The following is a 26,874-nucleotide window of genomic DNA, read 5'->3' as shown; positions in this document are numbered from 1 at the left end:
CATACCCTCTCCTCATTGCTACCATCAAGGAGGAGGTACAGAAGCCTGAAGGTGCACAGTGATTTAGGAACAGCTTCTTCCCCTTAAATAATTTTAAGACATATACCAATGATATTAAACCTGATTCTGTGTGAAATAGTGGCTTGCTTTTACCTTCATCAGGAGTGAGCGCCATGGTTATGGATTTGGACAACTGTACGTTCTAATGCTAGCTTTCATCACTGATGATTTACCATTCCAGACCTAGACGTACACATACCTGCTGCTCACAAAATGACTGCTCAATGGTTTCCAGCCCTGCTGTTTCGGATTCAATTTCCTTGTTTCTCAGCATCTGATCAGTGTTCAAAACCCAGCCCAAGAGTTCCTTCAGCTTCTCGACGTGTTCCTGCTTTTCCTCCTCAACAACTTTCTGTAAGTTCGGGAATAAATAGAAAAAACATGCACTGTCTGTAAGATGATTAAACACATTCAGGTTCAACTCTTCAAACAGAACTGATGTGAACATTGAACAGGATAGGAAAAAGATGTTCAGCCCACAATGTCTGTTAAATTATTCCCTTCTGCCTGCACATAACCCATAACCTTCCATATTCATCTGCCTAATATGCTAATTTTTGTTTGTAATATACTGTGCTGCTGCTAAAAGCTAAGTTTCATAACATTTATAATCTGAGTATCCATGTTGATCCTCTCCGTGCTTTGGAACACAGTGGGTGGCAATCTTGCCATTTCTTTAGCATTTTGTCTGTTTTTTTACGAGGCCGCGTACTAGCTAGACGCTCAAGCCAGCAAGGATGGAAAGAGCCGGCTGGATTCGAACCCGGGATCTCTTGCCTCGAAACCCAGCCTGGGTGCCACTACACCACTGGGCGGCTGTGAGTATGCATGCCCATGACAATAAATTTAAACTAGACACTTACTTCCTCTTCTTCCAGTCGCCTCAAAGCATCACTGATGTACTTCACATGTTGAGTTGTTAGAGTAACTAGTGCTGTATATTGGGTTCTCAGATCCATGAACTATAGAAAAGATAGAATGTTCCAAAAATCTTCAAAATTAAGTTTACAATGTAGTTGGCAGGAATAAAATCTTAGACTCTACAAACATTTCCCACCTCTTGGGTAATGACATCAGATGATGAATGGATTCTCCGGCGTTTTACGGGCGATTTTTGATGAGATTCAACAAAGGCTCTGTAGGTCATCAACTGCAGTTCATAATCCTGAGGAAATCAGAGTGAGGCCATTTGAAATCCTGTGTTCTTTCAGAGTAAGTTCAATCCAATCTGATCCAATAAATGCAAAGGCTTACCTTCACAGCTGCAGAGTACTGTTTAGACAGGGTCTGGCATTCATCAAGTTTTGTTTGGTTATTTTCAATTTCAGCAACCAATGCCTACACAGAAACAAATAATTTAAGTGATTCTACTTACATGATTCCCAATTTCTGCACCATTCTTGCTTTTTTTTTGGAAATGTACTACGTTATAACGGGTGGTGGGGTGGAGACATGTCTCTATCAAAGGTGGTGTAAGGCACTCCTGCCCTCCACTAGTCAATTGGACAAGGTGTAAGAGCTGCTTATACCCCACTTCCTCACCCCCAATCAGGGTCAAGTGAAGTCATGGGAGCAGGAGGTGGATGGTCACGTGAGCAGCTGGTGCACATCACAAGTCCTGGTTCTGTGCCCACTGATGCCAAGCAGACAATCTCTGAAGGGTATTGGTAACGGCTGAGGTCACCCGTCTTGTAAAGACACTGCCCAGAAGAAGGCAATGGCAAACCACTTCTGTAGAAAAAAATTGCCAAGAACAACCATGGCCATGGGACTATGATTGCCCACGTCATATGAAGAAGAAAGCCCTTAATTTTGAGTGGAGTCATCAGGATGCCGTCATGACGGCATTTTTTTAACAGGCTTTCTTATTTTTACGAGACCCAGTTGCTAGCTCGACGCTCAACCCAGCACGGATGGAAAGCATGCAAGGGAGCCGGCTGGATTCGAACTCGAGACCTTCCGCTCCAAACTCCAGCGCTGATACCACTGCGCCACCAGTCGGCCCCACGTCATATGACACGGCACATAATGATGATGATGATGATGATTGAGTTTAGGATGTGAAATTTATACAGCAGCGTAAAATAATCTAAAGGCATGTAAACTCCAGTAACAGGTAAAACAATACAAGAAATCAGCTCAGAAACTTTACTTCTAAAGCTCTGCCCCCTAATAAATAATTCTTTTCATTTGCAAAAAAAAATCACTTCAACCAATTCCATTACTACTGAGGATAACATCACGTTAAGTAGATGTGGTATTTCCTACCGTCTGTTGACTCAGCTGCTCTGATAGGATCTTCGTGTCTTCTGCCTTGCCCGGCTCCATCTTGCCTTGCTGAGCAGTAGTCTCCTCAATCCAGTCTATCAGTGACTGATGGCAACCCCTGTAATTCTTCAGCAGCTCCTCAATGGTCGCCAACTCAGATTCCCTGCACGGTGCAGGAAAGAGTAAGGTGAAATGACATATGAGATGGGAATAGGATCAACTCTTCCCCTCTGCTACTCCTGCTTTGTTGTCAGGGAAGGACATAGACTGTAAACGGAAGGGCACCAAGAAACACTGATGAACAGAGGGATTCTAGTCCACAACTTTCTGAAAGTGTCAACACTCATCAATGGGGCGGTGGAGGTGGCGAATAGCATGCCTGCCTTCATAGGTCGTGCCAGTCATGGAGAAGGGTCTCGGCCCGAAACATCGCCTGTTTATTCACTTTTACAAATGCTGCCTGACCTGCTGAGTTCCTCCAGCATTATGTGTGTGTTTCTTTGGACTTCCAGCATCTGCAGAATTTCTCGTGTTTATATAAAAAAAACAAGAGTTGGAATGTAATGTTGCACCTTTATCAAACACTGGTTAGGCTCTACTTGGGAGTACTGTGTGCTGTTCTGGTTGCTGAACCACTGGAAGGATGCAACGGAGAATGCAATAGCAGAATATTGTCTTAATATGGGCAAGTAGAATCAGTGTAGATGGGCAGCACAGGCACATGAGCAAAGGAGTAACTTCTTTGCAGTACAACTCTATGAATGCAGACCGAAACAACAGTTGTTGCAAATGTAGTAGCAAAGAATCTGAGTGAGAGAGAACCTGTTTGAGGGGACTTCCGGTAGCGCTCATGGAGTGAAGTCGCGTTCTTGACTCGCTCCATTACCTCTGAGTTTTTTCTCTCTATGGTCAGCTATACTTTAATTAACTATTAAGGCATCAATTTTTACAATACTTTGAATTAAACTGAATTCTCTGACAATTGGATGGAACTTAGATCTGCTATGTCTAAGAACGGGAAAGACGGCAAGGATGGTAAACCTCCGGTTAAACCGAAAGCTACGGATCTCCCTCCGACTGAATCACCGGTGACTTTGGAAGCTATATCGGAGTTAATTCAGAGGGAAATTTCAACCTCTGTTAGGGAGATGATTCGTACAGAAATTATGGGCTTTGTTAAAGACCTGATTCATATGGAAATCTCAACTAAGTTCCAGAAAATTGCCGATTTAATTGATAAGATGCAAACATGTATTGCGGAACATCAGTCGGCTATATCTGGTCTTCAAAAATCCGCGCAACAAAGTGAGCTTAAGATGGGGAAAGTCGAAGAAACAATTAATGTAATGAAGAAGAAACTTGACTTTTTGACTTTTAAAAACTCTGACTTGGAATCTAGAATGCGACGGCAGAATTTACGAATGATTGGCGTCAGGGAAGCCGTGGAAGCTAACAACCCTATGAAATATTTCTCCCAACTTTTAAAAGATGCATTCCCTACTGTATTTCCTGACCAACCACCGCTACTGGATCGTGTTCACAGAATCCCATCATACTCGTCTAGGTCAGATAGACCTAGGCATGTTATCTTACGTTTTCATTACTTTCAAGATAAGGAGAGACTGTTTCGATTCGCTCGATCTAAAGGTTTCATTGATTTTTCGGATCTTAAGTTCCGATTCGTGGAAGATTTCAGTAAACCAATCTGGGACCAACGGGTCCGTTACAGATCCGTGATGTCGGAATTCTATAAGATGGATTTAAGACCAGCGCTGCTGTACCCTGCACGTCTAAGGATTCGCATGTTAGATGGAGCTCTTCGTTTTTTTGATTCTCCATCGGATGCCCAGAGTTATCTGGATCAACTTTCATCTTCAACATCTTAATTGCCTTTTTTTAATTTTCTCCGTTGATCGGAGGCTGTGAATTGGTTGGTTTTAACTTTTCTGTGCCCTATTTGGGCAGAAAAGTTTACTTTCGATTTCTTAATATGGCTGCTAAACTTTCTTTTTAACTGCGTCATTTCTTTCTTTTCCCAGGGGATTCTGGGTGGTTACTTCCCTTTTGTCATCTTACGTATTTCCTGTGCGGCCTTAAATTTTGTAGTTTTTTTTAAATTTTATTCTGTTTTGCTTTTTATAATCATTTTATGTTAATAATCCTATTTTTTTTGTTGCTGTGTCTATTCATGAGTTTGAGGTTTATTGTGGTTTTTTTTAATATATACTTTCCGGCTTTTGTTCTGTTCTGTGTGTATTTTAATTGAGCTAACTTTTTTTTACTTATTTTTTACTGTTTTACAATTAGCTGATCCTTTTCATATTTATACCTTTTTTTTAGGGAGCGTATACCGGAAGTCATGGGGGTAGTTTTAGCGCTTGCTTCTTTCTGGCGGGTCTGCTTTAGATTTCGCCTTGGGGTCCTGGGGTGGGGGGCGGTGGGAGGGGCTTCACGTTTTAGTTTGTTTCTCTTTGGGCTATATACATTATTGAAGTATTGGTTACGTCCTTTTCCCCGGTATCTTTTGTATGTTCTGTTTCCTCTCCGGGTCTGTGGGTCGCGCCTATTGTCAATCCTCCTTGTTATGGGTTGACTTTAGGATTTATGGAGTCTATTATTAATTTTGTCTCCTGGAATACTAATGGTCTTAATCATCCTATTAAAAGGAAAAAAGTTTTTAAAGTGTTCCGGAGACTTAAAGCACAAATTTTATTTTTACAAGAGACCCATGTACGGAGGGGGGACAGACTACGTTTTTTCAAATTTTGGAAGGGACAACAATTTCATTCGAACTCCAATGCTAAGATTCGAGGCGTCTCTATCTTTATAGACTCCTCAGTTACTTTTATACAACAGGATATTATCTCTGATCCGAATGGTAGATTTTTATTGGTTAGTGGTTTATTATTTAATAAAAAAGTAGTTTTGGTTAATGTTTATGCTCCTAATATGGATTGTCCGGAATTTTATAAATCATTGTTTGATCAGTTTCCGAATTTGAACGAGTTTTCATTGATTTGGGGCGGAGATCTTAATACCTGTTTATCTCCAGCTTTGGACCGTTCGGCTCCTTTACGGACTTTACCTAATAAATCTGCAAATTTGATTAATTTTTTCCTTTCTGATTCTGGGTCGACGGACATTTGGCGTTTTCTGCATCCTCAGGAAAAAGATTTTTCCTTCTTTTCACATGTTCATCATTCCTATTCAAGAATTGATTATTTTTTCATTGATTCTCGTCTCATTTCTTCAGTGATTAAATGTGATTATGATTCTATAACCATTTCGGATCATGCTCCACTTAAGCTTTCTATTAAAATTATGGCCAATATACCAAACAATAGACAATGGCGTTTTAATTCGCTGTTGCTTCAGGACTCGGACTTTGTTAATTTTATGAATGAACAGATTGAGCTTTTTTTTACAATTAACCATACAGAAGATATTTCGGTTAACACTCTTTGGGACACTTTTAAAGCCTATATTCGGGGTCAGATTATTTCGTATTCCGTTGCTTTGAGGAAGAAACAGAAGCAGGAGGAGATGGTAATTGTGGACAAGATTAAAGAAATTGATAAGAAATATGTTATGGCTCCTTCTGAGGAGCTATACAAACAAAGAACTGAACTTCAAATGGAACACAGTTTACTACTCTCGTCCTCGATTGTAAACCAATTAAAGAAAACAAGAAGTGATTTTTATGTTCACAGTGATAAAATTGGCAAGCTGCTGGCTAATCAATTGAAATCTAATTATGTTAAATCTCAAATCAATCAGATTTATAACCAAAATGATCGATTGATATTGGATCATGTGGGGATTAATCAAACCTTTTGTGATTTTTATTCTTCTTTATACCAATCAGAGTCTCCTCGAGATTCTAAATATATGAATGATTTTTTAGATAAGTTAGACTTCCCTCTGATTTCACAGGATATGTCTTCTTTATTAGATACTTCCATTACAATGGATGAGATTAAGAATGTTATTTTTTCTATGAATCTGGGGAAAGCTCCTGGCCCTGATGGGTTTACCGTTGAATTTTATAAATGTTTTGCTTCTTTATTGATTCCTTGGCTCTATAAGGTTTTTGAGGCTTCTTTGAAACTTGGTAAACTTCCGGAATCTTTTAATAGAGCATCAATTTCTTTAATACTAAAGAAGGATAAAGACCCTGCTCAATGTGCATCTTATAGACCAATATCTTTATTAAATGTTGATTCTAAAGTTTTTTCTAAGTTATTAGCAAATAGACTAGAAAAAGTACTTCCTTCTATTATTTCGGAAGACCAAACGGGTTTTATTAAAGGTCGTTACTCTTTTTATAATATTCGTACATTGTTAAATATCGTTTATACTCCCTCACAAAATGTTCCTGAGTGTGTTATTTCTTTAGATGCCGAGAAAGCTTTTGATAGAGTAGAATGGCCTTATTTATTTAAGGTGCTTGAAATGTTTAATTTTAGCTTGAAATTTATATCCTGGATTAAACTGTTATATTATTCCCCTGTAGCCTCGGTTCGTACTAACTCCTTAAACTCACCTTTTTTTCCTCTCTTTCGTGGTACTCGACAAGGCTGTCCTCTTAGTCCCCTATTATTTGATATTGCATTAGAACCTCTTGCAATTGCTATTCGAGAATCTTTAAATATTACTGGGATAACTCGGGGATTAAAGTCCCATAAATTATCACTCTATGCTGATGATTTACTTTTATATATTTCTAATCCTGAGAGATCCATTCCTGCTGTTTTAGAGTTATTAGCACAATTTGGTCTTTTCTCAGGTTATAAATTAAATCTTAGTAAGAGTGAACTTTTTCCGATTAATAAACATCTTCCCTTATATTATAAATTTCCATTTAAATTGATTAATAATTACTTTTCATATCTTGGGATTAAAATTACTTGTAAACATAAAGATTTATTTAAGACTAACTTTTTACCATTAATAGACCATATTACTCAACTTTCATCTAAATGGTTTCCCTTATATTTAACTTTGATTGGTCGTATTAATGCAGTTAAGATGTTTTTTTTGCCAAAATTTTTATATGTGTTTCAGGCATTACCAATTTTCGTTCCTAAATCTTTTTTTGATAAAGTTGACTCTAAAATTTCTTCATTTATTTGGCAGAACAAGAATCCGAGACTGGGTAAAATACATTTACAGAAAGCTAAGAGAGATGGAGGTTTAGCATTACCTAACTTTAGATTTTATTATTGGGCTATTAATATTCGACATATGAAATTTTGGTTACTTGATCGGGACATACTATTTATTCCTAAATGGGTAGCATTGGAATTACAATCTGTTCAGGGTTATACACTTGGTTCTATTTTAGGTTCCTCTCTTCCTTTTGATTCGAAACGTCTTAAGCAGGTCTCTAACCCGATAGTTAAATATGCTTTGCGCATTTGGTTTCAATTCAGAAAATTTTTTGATCTTAATCAATTCGGGTTAGCGATTCCTATTTTAGGTAACATATTTTTTCCTCCCTCTTTTACGGATCGCGCTTTTCAAACTTGGAAGACTAAGGGTATTTTACGGTTTTTGGATTTATTTTTAGATGGTTCCCTTATGTCTTTTGAACAATTATCTAACAAATATAACTTATCAAGAATACATTTTTTTAGATATTTACAAGTTAGAAATTTCCTAAGTACTATACTTACTTCCTTTCCAATGCTTCCTCCTATATATATTTTAGATTCGATAATTAACCTTAATCCATGTCAGAAAGGTGCATCGGCTATGATTTATAATATTATTATGAAACTTAGGAAAGCTCCATTTGATAAGATTAGGGTAGATTGGGAACAGGAATTGGGGCTTACCATTTCTGTGGATGATTGGGGGCAGATTTTACAATTAGTTAATATTTCCTCTATTTGTGCTAAACATTCCCTAATTCAATTTAAAGTGGTTCATAGAGCACATATGTCCAAAGATAAGTTAGCGCGTTTTTACTCGCATATTAATCCTTTCTGTGATAGATGTTCGGGGCAGATAGCCTCTTTAACTCATATGTTTTGGTCTTGCCCTACTTTGGAAACTTTTTGGAGAGATATTTTCAATATTATTTCTAAGGTATTAAATATAGATATCTCTCCTCACCCTATTACTGCTATCTTTGGACTACCTAAAATTTCTAGTAATCTTTCCCCTTCAGCCCGTAGAATGATTGCATTTCTTACTTTAATGGCGAAAAGATGTATTTTACAACATTGGAAAGAGCTTAATGCTCCAACTACCTTTTTTTGGTTTTCTCAGACGATTTTATGTTTGAATCTGGAGAAAATTAGAAGTAACCTTTATGATTCTTCATTTAAATTTGAACAGATTTGGGGACCTTTTATTCGATATTTTCATTTAATGTAATATTTACCCTTCTTGTTTTCTCTTCACTGTTTTAATGGAGGTCGGGATTGAGGACGTGATTTTAAGTTTAACTCTGTTTGGTTTCAAGTTAGCCCATTGCTTTGCTTTGCTTTTAGTTAGTTGCACGGTGGGTTTTTTTTTGGGGTTTTTTTTTTCTTTTTTTCCATTGATATATATAAAATCTAGTATACTATTATGTTATCTTGGTTTCTTATGCTTAAATTACATTGTTTGTAGTATTTTCTTTTTGGTATTGTTATCTTTTGGAATTTTATTATACTTTAACATTGTATTAATGTTTATATGGCTTACCTTTTTTGTATACTTACTCAATAAAAAGATTTAAAAAGAAAGAGAGAGAACCTGTTTGAGATACTGAGTGTTGGGTTATGGACTGTAGTTTTTGAAGGACGCTAGATTAAGGTCTCTTTGGGGGTTTTTGCTACTGCTTGCATGGTGTGGGGGTTGCTCGTGCAAGTGTGAGGAAGGACAGGGGAGGGTTGATGCTTTGCTGCTGTTTGTGCGTGGCAAGGTAAGGGGGGGCCTTGGGGTTCTGATGTGTCTGTCATTCTTTATTTGGGGATTTCTCTGTTCTGTGGATGTCTGCGAAGAGTAAGAATTTCAAGTTGTATATTGTATACATTCTCTGTTACTAAATTAAACCATTTACACCATTTGATTTGTCAACATAACAGCTTCAACTTCAGAGGTGAAGGAAAGTCGATAAATAGGAGAGGAGCTTTACATGGAGCTACAAAAATATGTTTAGGATTAAGTAGTTCAGACATTCCTTGTGAAATAGCAAAGTACAGATCAGCTTGGAGCATGAACGTTCTGACTGGCTGTCAGATATATGCTTATCGAGGGGATAATCTTCCTCAAATATTAATTCAGAAATCTAAAATGGTGCAAGAAGTAATCTTTACAGATTAAAGTTGATGGAAACCAACTAAGAGAGCCACTTCCAAGCTTAAAATAACAAAATTAGAAAACTGGGCAGATATGAAAGTAACATTTTGCTATTGCAGATGGGAAAATAAGTTATTCCACAGTTTTAACAACGTAAACGAAATGACAGAATAGAAGATTACTTGAGGCATTTGGTTCCAGTAAAGGTGCATGGAAAAGTGAACTCGCCAATGAATTATTGGGGTGTGCTGCTATTCACCTTCAAGAAAGTGAGCAGCTACGAATGTAGAAAATAAGAAAAAGGGAAAAATATAAGCAATCAACATAGAAACCTTTTGCAGGTACACTCCCCTCAGTAGTGCTCTATTTCAAAGGTCTTCAGTACTTTTATTGTGATATTTGCTATTTTCAAGTTAGAAAGCAAAGCAGTGACTTTGTAAGCCTACTAAATAGGTTTAAAACACAAATTTTAAAGCAGAGTACTCAGACAAACCTAAAGAGCCAAATGATCAGATTTGCTTTGAGGAGATTTGGAGATAAAATTCCAAATATAACAGCTCCTGCACCTCAGGGAAAAGGTCTGAAATTAAGATTTCTCCTCAGCCAACAAGAAATCTGATCGTTTTATTAAGTCACAAAGATGACCAACCTGTTTGCAATCTGCGTTTGGATATTTCGCCAGCGGTCTTTCAGCTGTACCACTTTTTCTTGGTATCGTTCCAAATCCAAGCTCCGCTCACCATGCAGTTCAAAGAGATGTTTACAAACCGTTTGTGCTCGTTGCATTTCCTCTTCCAGCGAGTAAAAGACTTCGTGCTTTTCAGTCACATCACTGAGCCATTGCTGCAAGTAGTAGATATTATTTATTTACTTTGTTTAAGAGTGTCTTTAGAAGTTAAATATCAATATATTATTGAAAGTGACATTATACACTGTTTAATGCATAGCTCATAATAATGCATAGTTGCCTGACGCCGGCCCCCTAGGCATGAGTCATAATAAGCTCAAATGTAATACTCATAGTGAATAACATTTTATAATGTCTGATGTATTGGTTAGTGTACTTAAATAAATATCCAGTTAGACAATAGACTGCAGATTCTGGAAATACAAAGCAACACTGAAAGGAGTTGAAGGAACTCATTGTGTCAGGCAGCGTCTATGGAGGGAAATGGACAGTCAGCATTTCGGGTCAGGACACTTCATATCAGAACTGAAAAGAAAGGTGAGTATACGGGGTGGGGGGGGAGCAGAAGCAAGAGTTGGCATGTAATAGGCAGATCCAGGTTGGGGGGGGCGTTAGGCATGAGCATGATAGGCAAATGAGGGAGTGGGAGGGAAGTGGAAACAAAGTGTTAGGTTGATAGGTGGAAAAGTCAAAGGGCTGAAGATTGAATCTGATCGAGGACAGTGGACTATGGAATAAAGGGAAAGAGGTGGGGAGAGGAACCAAGGGGTGATTGCCAAATTGAGAGGGTGGGAAAGAGTGATTAAAAAAAAGGGGTGATGGTGCCGGTGGCATAGAGAAAAGGGACAGGAGAATAAATTTCTAGAAGTCAGAGATATTGAAGTTCATACTGTAGGGTTTAAGACACCCAAGGTGAAATACAAGGTGCTGCTCCTCAAATCTGCGCGTAGCATTTGCTTGGCTGTAGAAGAGGCCATGGACAGGCACGTTGGCGTGCGAATGGGAAGTGAAATTAAAATGGCTGGCCTCTGGAGGATGGAGCGAAGGTGCTCCAGTAAAGAAAAATCAGAAAGATAGAGAAATGTGCTCATTTCAATCATTCTAAAACTGTTTAATTTGTCTTGATGTCCTTCTCAGATGCTCAAGTCTGTGGCAAACCTGAAAGAGCAGCTTCCTGCTTCACCATCTAGGTTGTTGGTACAATGACTAGAGGTTGCACCACAAATCCCTGCGAAATGACACACCGTCACATCATTGCCTATAACCCGGATGATCTCCTGTTACTTAATCTTATCCTCATTTCCCTGCGCTTCAACGATAGCTAGTTTCCCATTAAGAATTTTGAAAAACCCATAGTTAGTTCCTTGAAGTCTGTTTGACACATTTCTTAAAGATTCAATGTTTTTTTTAAAATTACTGTGGGCAATATAGCATTATGGATGGGCTTGGCGGGGTGGAGATATGTCTCTACCAAAGGAGGTGTAAGGCACTCCTTCCCTCCTTTAGTCTGCAGATCACCCTTGGGCAAGGTTTAGCCCCTGTTTAGCCCCCACCCCGTGCCCCCCCAATCAGGGTCGTGTGAAGCCACGGGAGTAGGTGGTGGACGGTCGTATGAGCAAGTAGTGCACATCTCAAGTCTTGGTTATGCGACCACTGACGCCAGGCAGACAATCTCTGAAGTGTATTGATAATGGCTGGGGTCATCCATCTTGTAAAGACACTGCACAGAAGGTGGCAATGGCAAATTACTTCTGTAGAAAAATGTGCCAAGTGGGAGACCATGATCGCCCACACTATAACAACACGGCACATAATGATGATGATGAAATCAGCTGTACCAAATTTGTCCAAATTCCTAATCACTTCGTATCTTTATCATTTCTATATCCAACTCCACGTCACTTGTTCCAATCTCTGCCCAAATTCTAATGCTTTTCGGCTCACAACAAAGTCTGCTAGCTGTATCCCAACCCACAATCAACTTCTACAATCATACTTCATTTGTATTTCAGACTGGTCCAGCGCTACTGAAGTTCCTCCATTATTTTGCTGTGCACCCCTTTCCTCTACCCCTAAGCTGAATCTTTCCCAACATCTGCATCTCTTCTATCCTATATCTCTGAGAAATCTTCACTTCTGCAAATATGGGCTTCTTATAATCCGGCTGCTCAAACTTGCTCTGCCTACCACTGCCCATAAAGTTGTAAAGTACATCCCCTAGTCTTCATCAATATCCTTTAAACTTTATTTTTGAGAACGTTTACAGATTTCCTCTCCATAAATATATGAAATTAAGCCTAGGCAATTAAATTATGATTGCATAAGATGCCTTGGGAACCATTTCTAATTTTAAGTGCTTCAGTTTGCTCACAAATGCCAAAAAGGTGCTGACTGGTGGGTTGACTGACTGTTGTAAATTGTCTCTGCAGGAGAACTGGAATGGGAGGGAAATAGGAGAATGAGTGTGGTGTGGGGAGAGGGAAGACTTAACCACGATCAAAGAGGTAGGAAAAAAATGGGATTTATCTTGAGTGGTTGATAGTCCGCATTGATGCAATAGAATAAAAAGCCCTTTTCTGTGCTGTGTCCTTATGGAGAATTTAGTTGTCTCCTACTTGGGTAGGACCAGGATTTCCAGAAGCAATTAGGTAGGATTGTGTTCTTGGTCATCTAATACTCATTCGCACCTGTAATATCCGTCTGTGTTCCCCAACAGCTTCCAGTTCTACTGGAACAATATCTTCTTCACTCAGCTTCATTTCATACATTTTAACCAGCATCTCTGCTCCTTGGCTACTTTTCAACATTACGTCCACCGTTTTCAGTCTAAGAAGAAATTAAAATGTATTTTACATTTAAAGTACGTATATTCTGCACAGAAGACAAAAGTGGTAAATTTCGAGTAAGTCCAATCAAGATCCAAATTAATTTTACATTTTTTTTTGACAAATTCATGCCCTTTCATCTTTTGATCAGAGATATATTGCTGTTCCTTTCCGCGCTTTGCGGCATATCAAGCGGCAACCCTGCTGTTTCTTTAGCATGGAGCTGGCAGGATTCAAACCCCGGACCACTCGCCTCAAAGTCCACCACACCACTGGCCGGCCAATCAGAGATATATGACAGACTCAAAAATATTGACTGGTCACAATAATATTGCAGCCAGGACATCAAAGATAAAGCACTTAGTTTGAAATACCACTCAGTTATGGATTATTCTATCAGTGCCTTTTACATAAAAGCAGACTCACTTGTCCATGTAGGTTGAGGATAATGAATGCACTTGATCCATCTTCTGTACCACTAGGTCTAACTCAGAGCGCAGGACAGGGATACTAGCCGCAGAAGGAGACTGACAGAACAAAGTCTCACATTTCTTTGTGACCTCATCCAGGTCCGATTTCAACCCATTTAGTTCCTGCTGCACATGCTGCAAAAGGTGTAAGTGTTCAAATAATCAAAGTTATTTAGGGTGATTTGAAAGACAGGTAAATACAGATGCAGCAAGAAATAATCAGATATTCATATGCACTTGTCATGTTGAATAATATTGAAACATGGCAACATTAGTGTATCACAGCATGGCTATCACACGGCTGTACAGTACTGTTGAAAAGTCTTAGACACATATATATAGCTAGGGTGCCTAAGACCTTTGCACAGTACTGTAATTTGATGCATTGAACTGTACTGCTGCTGCAAAAAAAACAAATTTCATGACATATGTCAGTGATGAGAAACCAGATTTTGATATGGGTCTCTATTGTGGACTGAGAGTGGGAAGAGAGCAGGGAGAGGGGAATCATGGTTGGGAAAAGGGGAAGGGAAAAGGGAGGGAGCAGGAAGTACTGGAGGGACATCCTGTAATGATCAAAAAACCAATTGTTTGGAATCAAGTGACCTTGCCTGGCGTCTCAGAGCTCACTGTCTTCATCTGTGCGCCCCCCCCCCGCACCCCCCGTTCCTTGTGTTCCTTCTCTGCCACCTTTCCCACACCCTACCCACGGCACTCCATCCTCACCATTCCCAACAACCACTACTCCTGCCAGAATTGCAAACTCTATCTGCAGTCCACGTTGACTTACTCAGTACTGTGCAAAAATCTTAGGCACCCCAGCCATATATACGTGCACAGTACTGTAGTTAAGACTGCTGTGATCACCAATCAATTACATCACACTATTGATATATATTGCACAAACCTCCTGTTGAGCCATTCTGAGGGCATTTTCTTGCAAGACATCCCCTTCTACTGAAGCCTGAAGCCTCCGTATTAACCTTTCTTTGTACTTTTCGAGGCGCAGACATATATTTTGCAGTTCTGAGATGCATGTCTTACTGAGAGTTTCGTCTTTCTCTTCTGTTAAATAAATACGCAACAATACTAAAATTCAAATTAAGATAATCTCTTCTGCTATTTTAAGTTCACATATTAAAGATAAAACGACTAAACAAAACAGAATCATTAAATTAGTTTTTGTGTTTTCAAACGTTTACTGGAATTACATATGGCATGATCTGTCTGGAAGGCACGCAAAATAATAGCTTTCCACTGTATCACAGTATGCTATAATAAACCAATATCAGCACACTAAATGTCAGAATAAAGTGTCACGGTGTTAGTGGGGTGCACAGTGGTTAGCACGATGCTTTACAGTACCAGCGACCCGGTTCAACTCCCGTTGCTGCCTGTAATGAAGATATACCAGTCAGTAGGTCAATTGGTCATTGTAGATTGCCCTGTGATTAGGCCAGGATTAAATTGGGGGATTGCTGGGCAGTGCAGTTTGAAGGGCTGGAAGGCTGGAAGCATTTTACTTTCGTCTTCTCGAGTGAGACAACTCAAAATTCTCATGTTAAAACCCATGGGTTTGCTTTTCCTTGAAACGTAACCTCCGCTTGTCCCACAACCTCTAATCTCTGTATTCCATCAATTCAGGCTTCTTGCATAGGTCCAGTTTCCTTCACCACGCCATTGTCAGCTGGATGACTTGGTTAGACTTTGCTCTACAGACTCGGAATACATTCTTGTTTTAACTTGAGTTAACACAGTGGAGGGGAGTGATGATCCAGGGAGAAACACAAGTTGGCTGGCACACTGCCAAGGTGGATTGATGGGATTTGGATATGGGTGGCGTGAATTAACCCTAAGCTCTGCTGCATGCCACAATAGAGTGATTCATCAAAGGGACCCCCAAGTTTCAACAATTCAACCTGGACAATTTTTCTTTTAAGTGGACCTAACCAAGGAGAAACTATACCTTTGGTATTTCTCCTTGTATCATCACACATCATCCTCTACTCTTCTCCTTCCCGCCCTCACGCCTTCCCAAAGTTAGCTTGCAAATTAATCCTTGACAATGACACTTGTAATAGCTCATAGCAACCCCATATTACTTATTCACTCTTTAACCTAATTTCTTTTGAGGGCTGCCTCCAATAACACATTCCTCGGTTAAAATTCATACAAATTGAGCAGGGTGAGGAAGTGATTGGAAAACTGAAGCTTCAAGCTGAAGCTGAAACCGCTCAGTAATACAGGAGACTTGCAGCTTAACGAAACAGACTTTACGCAGAAGCTCTTTCCTCCTATCCTCTTGGTTTCTTTCATTCACTACAAGTACCAACAAGAATGATACTAGTGTTTAATTTTATATTGCATTATCAACGGGTCCAATTAGCGATTACGAATGAATTTAGATATTTGGCATAGTGTACTTTCGGTCCATGGGGAAGCCTACTGAAAATAACTGAATGGAGGAAATTTAGCAGCCAGCAGGGGACATCTGAGAAGCTCAAGACTCAGCAGCAAAGAGCTGCTGCTGATTTCAAAGTAGAAGGACAATTGAAATGTTCTTCAAATGTAACTTCCTTCATGTTGAAAACTGAAGTGTTCAATTTCTTCCATGTTAATCACACTAATTACAGGTGGCAAAATTTTTTTTAAAACTTGTATTTTTGAGGATAATTTCACCTGTAACTAAATGACCAATTACTATAGTCTTATTAATGCTGTGCTATAGTCTTACTTTTGAAAAAGTTTGCCTTTTATTATTCTTCAATGGTTTTTAAACCAAGGCAGAAAATAATAAATGTTCTTTTAAGTATAAAAGACTACCAATGATTTGGACAAGACAGTGGAAAAACTAAAATGCTGACCACAATTCTGGTAACCAATACTACTTATATTTGTATCCAGAGGTAAAGCCCTGCTATCCATGATGGGGGGGGGGGGGTTGATGCTTTGCTGCTGTTTGTGTGTGGGAGGGGTCTTTGAGGTTTGATTTTTTTTTCTGTCATTCGTCCTTTGAGGTGTTTCTTCCGTTTTGTGGATGTCTGCAAACAGTAAGAATTTCAGGTTGCATACTGTATATTAAACGGAACCACTGAATCATTGACTAAGTAATTTCCCACGTTTCCATTGCCGGAAAAAAGTTCCAATAATTGATCGTCTCATTTTTAAGGAGGCTGCTGGTGTTCATTTGTTGGAAAGAAGCAGCAATTTTTGAAATATATTTTGTAAAAAAGGAAATCTAAATCCATGTATCAAACAAACTTAGTGTCCTGCTTCAACAATAGGCCCCTTTCATTTGTAATGATTACAATGAAGATAGTAATCAAAAGACATTTAACTTCGTATTTTTGTGTATTGTATAAACAGACCTGTTTCCATGGTTACCAGTAGCTGCTCATAATGGTCCTTACAGCTATCCACCTCTTCCTCTAACCGCAGTCTGTCAGCAATGGAAAATACTTGCGACTCCTGGCTGTCTTCAAGGAAATCCTCATAATGCACCTGGAGATTTTTCATCACCAGCTGCTGTTCACTTGCTTCCACTGTCTTAAACTGAAATGAGAAAAGTGTTAAGATTATTACAAATGGTTTTAATTCTTAGATAATTAGACAGCATACAAATTTGCAGAAGTTGCAATCCTTGTTAGTCAGTTACTGCACTGATCTAAGTTTTATAAACAAGTTGCCACTCAGAAAATTAATAGTTTAACAGTGTTTCATATTTAAGCAATCTTTCATGTAAACAAACATAAGATAAACATATTAGAGAACTTTCTTTAACATAATATGAAAATCTTGTCAGTATTACATACAACTCTACAGGCAACAGCAACACTTTACAACAGCAATTTCAAGACGCAACTTGTACAAGAACAATCAGGAGTAATTTTCAGACCACAAAGTATGACTACAAATTTATTCAATTCCGAAAGGGATCGAGTGCAATCTTTTAACAGAACAGTGGATACATACGGTGTCTTTGTTCCAAGAGCGAATAGTTTCAATATCTTTCACTAGGTAGTTCCAGGACACAACACTTTTCATATTAATATGCAGCTGATGCCACAAAGCCATAACATTTTGATACATCTGTTCAATTCTGAAACACATGATTAGAGAACTAAGTTAACATTTAATTTACATCACAGCAGCAGACTGATTATATTGAAGTCATGATCCACTAAGTTGTACACTTGTTCATCCACTTATTTAAAATATGACCACTGACTTCTGCACCAGACCTATAGGAAATATTTTAACAAACTGCCTAAGTTTAAAAAATAAAAGTTGATTTCTCTTGTGGAATAAAAGGTATTGAGGAAAATTTCAATTCAAAAGAATAATGACTAGAATTAAGATCAAATAAGAGTTTTATTCTAATTTTTAAAAACTCTGTTGGGATGCAGCACAGAATAGGTCCTGCAAGCTGCATCGTCCAGCAACCCATGATTTAATCCTAGCTAATCAATGGACAATCTACAATAATCAATTAATCTACCAACCGGTTCGCCTTTGGACAGTGGGCGGAAACCCACACCGTCACTGGGAGAACATGCAGACTCCTTACAGGCAGAGGGTGGGAACCAAACCCGGGTCGCTGGTGCAATAAAGGGTTGTACTAACCCCTATGTTACTGTGCCACCCCTAACATGCATTAGTTATAATGTCAAACGTCCTATCACAATAGAATGAAGTCTCCAGGATATGATCAGTATATTATGTCATTAAAATAAATATTTGACTTATCTATCACTTTATTTCTGTTAGAGTGAGTTTTTGGGTAGATGATTCATTTACACTTAAATGACTCTGGCCACCAGTCTTCTGTTTGACAAAGTACTGTGGATTGAGTTCACAACAATGCATTTTCTAAAAGCTGTGAATATCGGAATACTAGCCAGACGGTGCGGATGGAAGTGTGGAGTTTACAGGTAGTTTCGAAGATAGTCTTATCTATACTTTATAAATATTAATTGTCCTCTACGTTAGCACGTAAAGTACCAAATAAACGTATTGTGGATTTGACTTGCACTCCTAAAGGCTGTGAGTACCAACCCAGACATGTTGGCGTCAGGAGGAAAGGATGAAGTCAGAAGGTGTGATGTTTTGTATGTAGCTTCAAAAGGAAGCATTGTCTATAACTTTGTAAATAGTGATTGCCCTTTGTGTTTAGTATATAAATATCGAGCCCATAGTGGGCTAGCAGACCTTTCCACCAAAAGCGTCTCTGTCGGTATGATGCCTGCTGTACCTTGTTGGAATAAAGAAGCTGCTTTGTATCTACCACTGACTCTGTCTCTCCGCTGATTTCATCCTCCCCACAACAATTTCCACAAATGCAAATCGCTAAAACTGTGACAAACCCATCATCAAAAGTGTGTTCTACAATGAGAAGACTCAAAAACCCTCACTAATTAGAATCTGAAAATTCTGAATCTTTTAAAAAATGTAATCAACTGATTGTACTCTGTGATAAAATAACAACATGGAAATATAAACGATAATGAAATGGTTCACATTCTTTATTACCTGCTGCCAGTATCTATGGCCTCCTGGTTGGGCGCAGGGATTGTAAAACATACTGATGGGACCATTGCTTCATTACCAGTCGGGCTAATAACCTTCCATTTGGTTCGGTGAGAGTTATCTTCCAGAACACACTCATCGTTCTTACAAACCGTGATCTGTTAATAATTACAAAGTTAAAACCCAAGTACATTAATCAATATTTATACTTCACCATTGCTCTTTATCATGGGTATCCACAGAAGCATACTCCAACTTGCAAGACACACATTTACTTAAAATAGAAAATGAAGCGATTACATACTTTTAATTTCCTCATGATATTGTATATAAAGTGTTGGTCCATGGCCACTGAAAAGACTGTGTGAATAAATAATGAATGCAAAGTGTTGCAAGGGATCCAGTGCTCTATGGTGCTGGCCCAATGAACCAAAAAAATCAAGACAATTCATGATATACGAATTGTAGAATTCCAGATTTTTATACAACAGTTAGTCACATTTTCTTTGAATGAGGATAAGGACTGTGACATTATCAAATTGATACAATTGTTTGTCACAAATTTTGGATAAAATTACCATGCACTTGTTTTAAAAAATTGATTTCAATTCTTGAAAGTCCACTCCTCAACCAAACGGTTATGGGTTTTGAGTAGTGACGATTATTTAAAAAATTAGCAAGGTGCATTGCACAATGCGCCATCTCTGATGAAGGGAAAAACTGGCATGGTTGGATGACCCCAATGAAAACGTACCTCCTGTTGGCCAATCCCGGACTGACATTGACAGTGGTAATGGAGTGAAGACTGCGGCCCAGACCCTGTAACCTTCCCAGTAGATGGATGCTGCATGGTGCCAAGCGGCTCCCATGAGAAATAACAGAGACAGGGCAGAGGGGAAGTGAGGGAATAGGGATAAAAAAATTGTTTGCAACATTCATTAAATTTCTTACTTAATATAACACTACAGAGTTGAAAATTTATGATATTATATGAACAAGATGTCAGTGCCAACGCTAGGTACAAGTCACCCAAGGATAAATATGGAGACTGATTTAACATATTTTAATATTGATTTCAAAAGTATTTTCTTCTCTTTTCAATCTTTTACCATGTGCAGATATAGAGGTCATACCTCAATTTGCCTATAGTCACAGATTGCCTTGATTGGGATTGTGCCTTTGAGAACATTATTGGGATTTCTTGGTTTCAACTGAACAATTGTTTTTGCCCTTCCGACGAGACCTGCTATGCAACTCTTGTACTTTATCAGCTGCTCCTTTTCATCCTACAAAACAAAAATTATACGTAAACCTCACGATATTCAAAAAGAAAACCACTCAATAATGGAATTAGCATTGTTGAACAGGGAGACATGCAACGTGTACAACTGATTTATAATCAGCTTAAAAAAACTCCAAAAATCCATAATAAAGACAAATTTAACTAACATATTCAAAACAAAGATTATTTTATTTAACAAAACTAATATAAAGAATATTCAAACACCAACTGTAATAAAGTTAAAATATTTCCTACGTTTTAAGAGAATTTCAGCACTGAATTTCAATTCAACACAACATTTCACTTTCTAGTTTTGCCCTCTAGGGGACATGCCTATACAATGCAAGCAAAGTCTTAAGTCCCAAAAGAAAAAAATACCTCAAAAATTCAAAGGATTCAAAGTGCATTTATTATCAAACAGTGTATAAATTATACAACCTTTAGACTTGTTTGCTTACAGTCGCAAAGCAAGGAACCCAATTTAAAAAAATAAGACCAACCCCCAATGTGCAGAGAGAAAGAGAGAATAAATCATGCAGACAACAGAAGCGAGCAGCAGCAGCAGCATTTCAAACCAAATCGACTCCTTAGATCCAAATCCCCTCTGCAGCTCAGAGCAGGCCCAAAGCCTCGGTATTCAGTTCATCACATTACTGGGGCAAATCACGTCAAAGCTCGCAGGCACAAAGCACAGCAGCTTCACAGCCTCAAGCATCGCGGAGAGAGAGAAGCCCCCAGACCATCTGGACCGGCGCTTAAGTTGTCCGAGCCTCACTCTAGGACCCAGCCCCTGTTGTGGCAAACCGCTCCGGGCCTAGATTTCACTGTTGGAGAGCTGCTCTCAACTTCTCCAAATCAGCCCGGCGCCCAGAGTAATCCAATGTTTATGCAATGGTCCTATGGAAAATTACTCCAATGGTTATGCCCTTACAATTTTTAGAACTTAAAATGATCATCAACTCATTTTATATTAAACCATATCTACAAAATTTGTATTTTTTATAGATAAACAGGAGGAGGAGAAGATGGCAGCGCGACACAGCACGCGCGGCCTCTCCGGTGAATGATATCTGTAATCTATCAAGTGGAGGACAGTGCACAATTCTGATTTGATGGAGACAGAAGTGAGAGTACGGAGAAACATCTGGAAAACTTCTGAAATGCCCGCCTCGCTGCCGCTGCTACTGGGTGGTAACTGGAATCTCCGGAGCAGAAGGCCCCGATTCCTCGGCTTTGCTTGTTTCGGCGGCCGGGGCTAGGCCGAAGGCGCTCGGCAGAGGATGTACCAGAGGGGCCGGTCGGAGACTCAAATTTTTCGGATGGACGGACTCGGTGTCAGCTGTGGTTGGCTGCTTCCAAGGCATCGGCAGTTGTCGGTGCCTTGGAGGTTTATGGCAGGGAGTTTCTCCCTTTTGCCGCCTGCTATTGGGGACTCGGGAGTCGGTCGGGACTTGAGACTTTTTTAAAAACTGTGCCCATGGTCTGTTCTTTATCAAATTATGGTATTGTTTTGCACTGCTGTAACTATATGTTATAATTATGTGGTTCTGTCAGTGTTAATCTTTGGTTTGTCCTGTTTTCTGCGATATCACTCTGGAGAAACATTGTATCATTTCTTAATGCATGTATGCATTTCTAAATGACAATAAAAGAGGATTGTTCTCATAAATTAATCTAAACATCAAATGGATGGATAAAGTGCACTGGATTAATTTAGAGGTACTGGAGTCTACACATGGTGGAATATGGAGCAACAAAAGAGAAAAACTCAAGAGGGTCAAAGAGCATCTGTGTGAGGAAAGGAACTGACAATATTTCAGTTCAAAATCCTGTATCAGGACTGCAGTGGATTAGTTTAGTTGCTTTGGGAAGATCAACACTTGTATTTCATTATCAATGTGCTTTTGATCTTAACCAAAAGATAGCTATCAAAATATTCCTTCTATTTGTAGATTAAAAATGAGGATGCCATTCAGATTTTTTTTAGTTAGCCAAGAATCTAATATACAGAAAAAAGCAAATAACTAAGAATCTCCAAAGCAAACTTTGTAAAGGTCAAAATTGACTGGTCCTTTTCTTACAGCTATACACTTCAATTAGACACAAATTGACAAAAATGACAGAGATCTCTATACTAACATGTGGGATCTGGTAAGTGTTTAAACCGATAAACTGCGCAGTTTTCCAATATATGACACTGACAGTCTTACAACCCCTTGATCAGCTATGAACAGTTCATTAGATCATGAGCTAATAGTGTTGTCTGGAGTAAACAACAAAAAAAGCTCATAAAGATGTACTGAACATCTTTATTCTTGAATCAAGCTGGTTAGAAATTCTTTACGTGCTGTAGAGGTGCTCTGTTTCAGTATCTAATTACTTAAGACTGCCATAGATATGTCTGACTTTTCATATGCAGTAGCTTATTACATGAACTCAAAATGACCTACTTATGGTACAAGAGGAGGAAAATGACTCGCTGGTTAAAATAGGTTTAAACTCAGATTGGGTACTTGGAGCTGCTGACGGCAGCTCAACTCTTTTGTCACAGTGTAAATACACAAATGCCACCTTCTTAAACCCTCTTCAACAACTAAACTGTTTCACCTGAAGAAACTTCAGAACAACTATTTACCTCTCTCTAATTCAATTAAGGCAGGTGCAGGGTCACGACTTTCAAATGCATAAAAGGTGACCTTTTATCGCTGCACCATAGACAGCATCTTAACGTACTGCATCTCTGTGTGGTATCTCAGTTGTACAGCAGCTGATAGGGAAAGCACTTCAGCGGGTCGTCTCTAGCCCACAGAAGATCATCGGGACACAGCTCCCAGCCCTGGAGGACACCTAGAGCTCACACTGCCTAAGGAAAGCTACAAGCATTTGTAAAGACAATACACACCCATGCAATCATTTGTTTGAACTTCTTCCACCTGGCAGACGTTATAAGATTTTCTATGCCCGCACTTCCAGACTGAAAAACAGCTTTTTCCCCAGAGCTATAATTGCTCTGAACCAATTGATCAAGCATCATCCATAAACTTGTTATATTACTACTTTAGTACTGGTTTTATGGCTGTCATGCATCTGAGTTTCGCTTTTGTACTGCTGGACGTTGCTTGTACTGGCTGGTTACTTGATTTTATTTATTGCTTATTTATTTTATTTGTTGTTTTATAGCATTGAGTATGAGAGTTGCAAGCTCATTTTCGCTGTATTGGTGCATGACAAAGTGTACTATGCAATGAGAATAAAGAATAAAATTTCATACCTAGTTTTCAGGTAAAATATCAAAACATTTTATCACCTTAAGGGTTTTTCACTTTATGCAACAAACACCTTATATTCTGTCTGGGAGCCTCCAACCTGATGGCATATCGATTTCTCCTTTCTGGGGAAAAAAAATTCCTTCCCCCTCACCTCTCCTTCCATTCCCCACTCTGGCCTCTTACCTCTTCTTACCTGCCCATCACATCCCCCTGGGTCCCGTTGTCCTGTGGTGTACTCTCCTCTCCTATCAGATTCCTTTTCTCCAGCCCTTTACCTTTCCTACTTACCTGGCTTCACCCATCACCTTGTAGCTATCTTCCTTCCCCCTCCCCCACCTTTTTATCTGGCATCTTTCCCTTTCCTTTCCAGTCCTGAAGAAGGGTCTCAGCCTGAAACGCTGACTGTTTATTCACTTCCATAGATGCTGCCTGAGCTGCTGAGTTCCTCTAGCATTTTGTGTGCATTGCTCTGGATCTCCAGCGTCTGCAGATGTTCTCATGTTTACTCTTGGCAATTAGACGTTGCTCATGACAGAGAGGCTAACAAAGGACATGTCACAAACTGTTACTCACTATGATGTCTCCTTACTCAAGTTCAAAACTTGGAGGCAGATTCATTTATCAGGGCTTAATTCAGGCCCTTGTCAATAAGAATTTTGAATAACAATAGCTACATTTTCTACATGTAGATCATAAGATACAGGAGCAGAATTAGACTATTTGGCCCATTGAGTCTGTGTCACCAATTCATCTTGGCTGATCCAGTTCCCTCTCAGCCCACAAGACCATTTCTTAAGATAATTATTAATAGACTTGATTTATACACATGTCCAGCAGGCATAACTCTGTCTGTACCATTGAATCTTGAAGTAGATCCTCCAGTTTTGATAGACTACTGGTCTGGTCGCACTTGTATTTTCTTCTTATTGTCTCCTGCAAGTTCCGTAGATATTGCTCTGCTTCCTTAACATCGCTTAAAAACTGCAAGACAAGAGGAATAAAAATATCACGCACGTCACTAGTCAGAAATGGCCGAAAGATACTCTTCTTTCAAGGTTCTGTTTTGGTGATCCACTGTGCATTAGTACTGAAAAATACTAACTGCAGAAAATAGGTTATACTTTCAGATTGCCCAAGAGACTAATGAAGACAATTAGTGAACAATAATGAATAAATGCTGAATGTTCTACAAAATAAGCAACAGAACAAGCACTAGTGAACTCATTAAGAGTCAAATATAACATAACTGACAAGGTTTAGCATATTTATGGAAGCTTTTTGCTGACAGATGTAAGGGCATATTCTGGAGTTGGGGAAAGGGCAAATATTAAATTCACCAGCAACCAACCTTCAAGCATGAATGCTGATTGTAGATTGAATTTAAAATATTTTCCTGGAGCTGACTGCCAAACAGACAATACTGATTAACATTAATTTTGAGTGTCTGGAGTGTGGGTGTGAAGTAGTAGATATGTGAAAACTATATGTAATTCAAAGGAAGCACTGTAGATACACAGTAACTTTAGAATTGTCCTGCCGATACCTTTGGTCTTTAGTATATAAAAGTGTCATGTAATATTGGGTCAGGTAGGCCTCTTCTTCCAAGAATGTCTCAATATGATGTCTGTTGCTCATTTTTGTTGACTAAAACACTTCTATATCCACTGGCATCAAGGTCCCTCTGGTGACTTTGTTCATGTTAAAACCACAGAGATATAGGGCATTTTCATTTGTATAGGTGGGAACAATAAAGGACTGGTTTCAATTGGCCAAAGGGCATGTTTCTGCGCTGTTTTGACTTTCACTGGTAAAATGAGCAAATAGGTTCAATAAAGGTAAACGTGAAGTTAACCATTTTAAATCTAAAATAGACAGAATACATTTTAAATGTTTAAAAGATCAGAAGCAAGTCCAAAGAGATTGGATGTAACATGCATATAAGTATTTAAAACGTCATAGGTAAAGAAAACATAATACATGAATGCAAGGATAGAAGTTATGCTGCCACAGGTATAGAAGGCCATGGTTAAACCACACTTGGCATACTAAGGGAAGCAAAATGTATCAATGTAACAATGTTATCTAGACCGAGGGTGGATTGGATTAAAATATCAAGTGAATCTGAATCAAGGGTTCCCAATCTGGAGTCCATGGACCTCTCTGTTAATGGTACGGCTCCCTGGCATACAAAAAAGTTGGGAACCCCTGGTTGGCTGTGTAGGAATAGAGGACGTATCCTTTAAAAAAAAACTAGAGTCAGCCTTCTGAGGAGAGAAGCTAGAAAATGCTTCAACATGAACCTGGTGAGAGAAATCTAGAATTCCCCTCTGCAAATGATGATTTACTCTATATGATGCAAGATTACTTACTTTTAAGATTGAGACTGAGTGATTTTTTTTAACATGGAAGGGGAGAAGATAAATAGCTGGGACAGTGGGCACACAACTTCAAGAATCTAAATAAAGTTCTAAGTATGTATACATTGTACAACCTCGAGATTCGTCTCCTTACAGGCAGCCACAAAACAAAGAAACCCAATAGAACCTATTCCAGTCTCAAGATTATGAAATGCCCAATTCATAGGTTACTTAAAACTGAGTTCAGTAAGTGATTAAATGTTGAGAATATGCAAGTTTGAATTTTTTTTTATATACAATCCATCGTTCGACAATGTTAGCATTATGGTGTTCATTAGCATTATAGAAATAGATTGTTTTAAACTACTTATCAGACCCTGCACAACTGAAAACAGTAGATATTGCTCCTGTAGTCACTTACCAAGCTGTATGGGTCCTAATGCCCTTCCCTTGGACAACATTGGTGTCGTGGAGAGGGGAGGCTTGCAGCATGGGCAACTGCTGGTCTTTCATACAACCTTGCCCAGGCCTGCGTCCTGGAGAGTGAAGACTTTCCAGGTGCAGATCCGTGGTTTCGCAAGACTAACGGATGCCTTAAATTTAAATTTAGTTACTTGGTACCAAGCTGGTGGATGAGCAATGCTGGAACATTGACCGTTAACGGCCATTTTACTCCTTTGACTATCTATGATAATATTCTGCCCAAAAAGGAATCCTCACTCCTGGTCACTGCAGTCAGAACAGTATGGGAACCAGTTGCATTGCCAACTTGCCCTGACGATCAGAAATCCTTCCCACAAGCAGTGTGGAACTGTAAAATCACTCATTTGGTTGAAATC

The 26,874-nt window shown here is 38.9% G+C and overlaps 1 protein-coding gene across 24 annotated transcripts in view; it reads right to left on the bottom strand.

Moving 5' to 3' along the window:
* The window catches only part of macf1a (microtubule actin crosslinking factor 1a), a 599,766-nt gene that overhangs the window by 243,248 nt on the left and 329,644 nt on the right, over positions 1-26,874 (bottom strand). For 14 of the 24 annotated variants that reach the window (XM_063033713.1, XM_063033715.1, XM_063033718.1 and 11 more), the window contains 15 exons: positions 24,534-24,659; positions 20,261-20,413; positions 19,882-19,989; positions 19,131-19,285; positions 17,574-17,700; positions 16,970-17,153; positions 14,509-14,666; positions 13,558-13,736; positions 12,994-13,132; positions 10,268-10,461; positions 2,329-2,491; positions 1,315-1,398; positions 1,118-1,225; positions 924-1,022; positions 260-412 (listed from right to left, as the gene is read on the bottom strand). In XM_063033713.1, the coding sequence (XP_062889783.1) occupies positions 260-412; positions 924-1,022; positions 1,118-1,225; positions 1,315-1,398; positions 2,329-2,491; positions 10,268-10,461; positions 12,994-13,132; positions 13,558-13,736; positions 14,509-14,666; positions 16,970-17,153; positions 17,574-17,700; positions 19,131-19,285; positions 19,882-19,989; positions 20,261-20,413; positions 24,534-24,659 (2,130 nt within the window). The remainder of the gene's footprint in view (positions 1-259; positions 413-923; positions 1,023-1,117; positions 1,226-1,314; positions 1,399-2,328; positions 2,492-10,267; positions 10,462-12,993; positions 13,133-13,557; positions 13,737-14,508; positions 14,667-16,969; positions 17,154-17,573; positions 17,701-19,130; positions 19,286-19,881; positions 19,990-20,260; positions 20,414-24,533; positions 24,660-26,874) is intronic. The other 10 variants (XM_063033725.1, XM_063033724.1, XM_063033717.1 and 7 more) reach the window with 2 other exon arrangements.

Source organism: Mobula hypostoma, chromosome 26, assembly GCF_963921235.1.
Source record: "Mobula hypostoma chromosome 26, sMobHyp1.1, whole genome shotgun sequence".
NCBI lineage: Eukaryota > Metazoa > Chordata > Chondrichthyes > Myliobatiformes > Myliobatidae > Mobula > Mobula hypostoma.
This window is presented reverse-complemented; position numbering and strand designations above follow the sequence as displayed.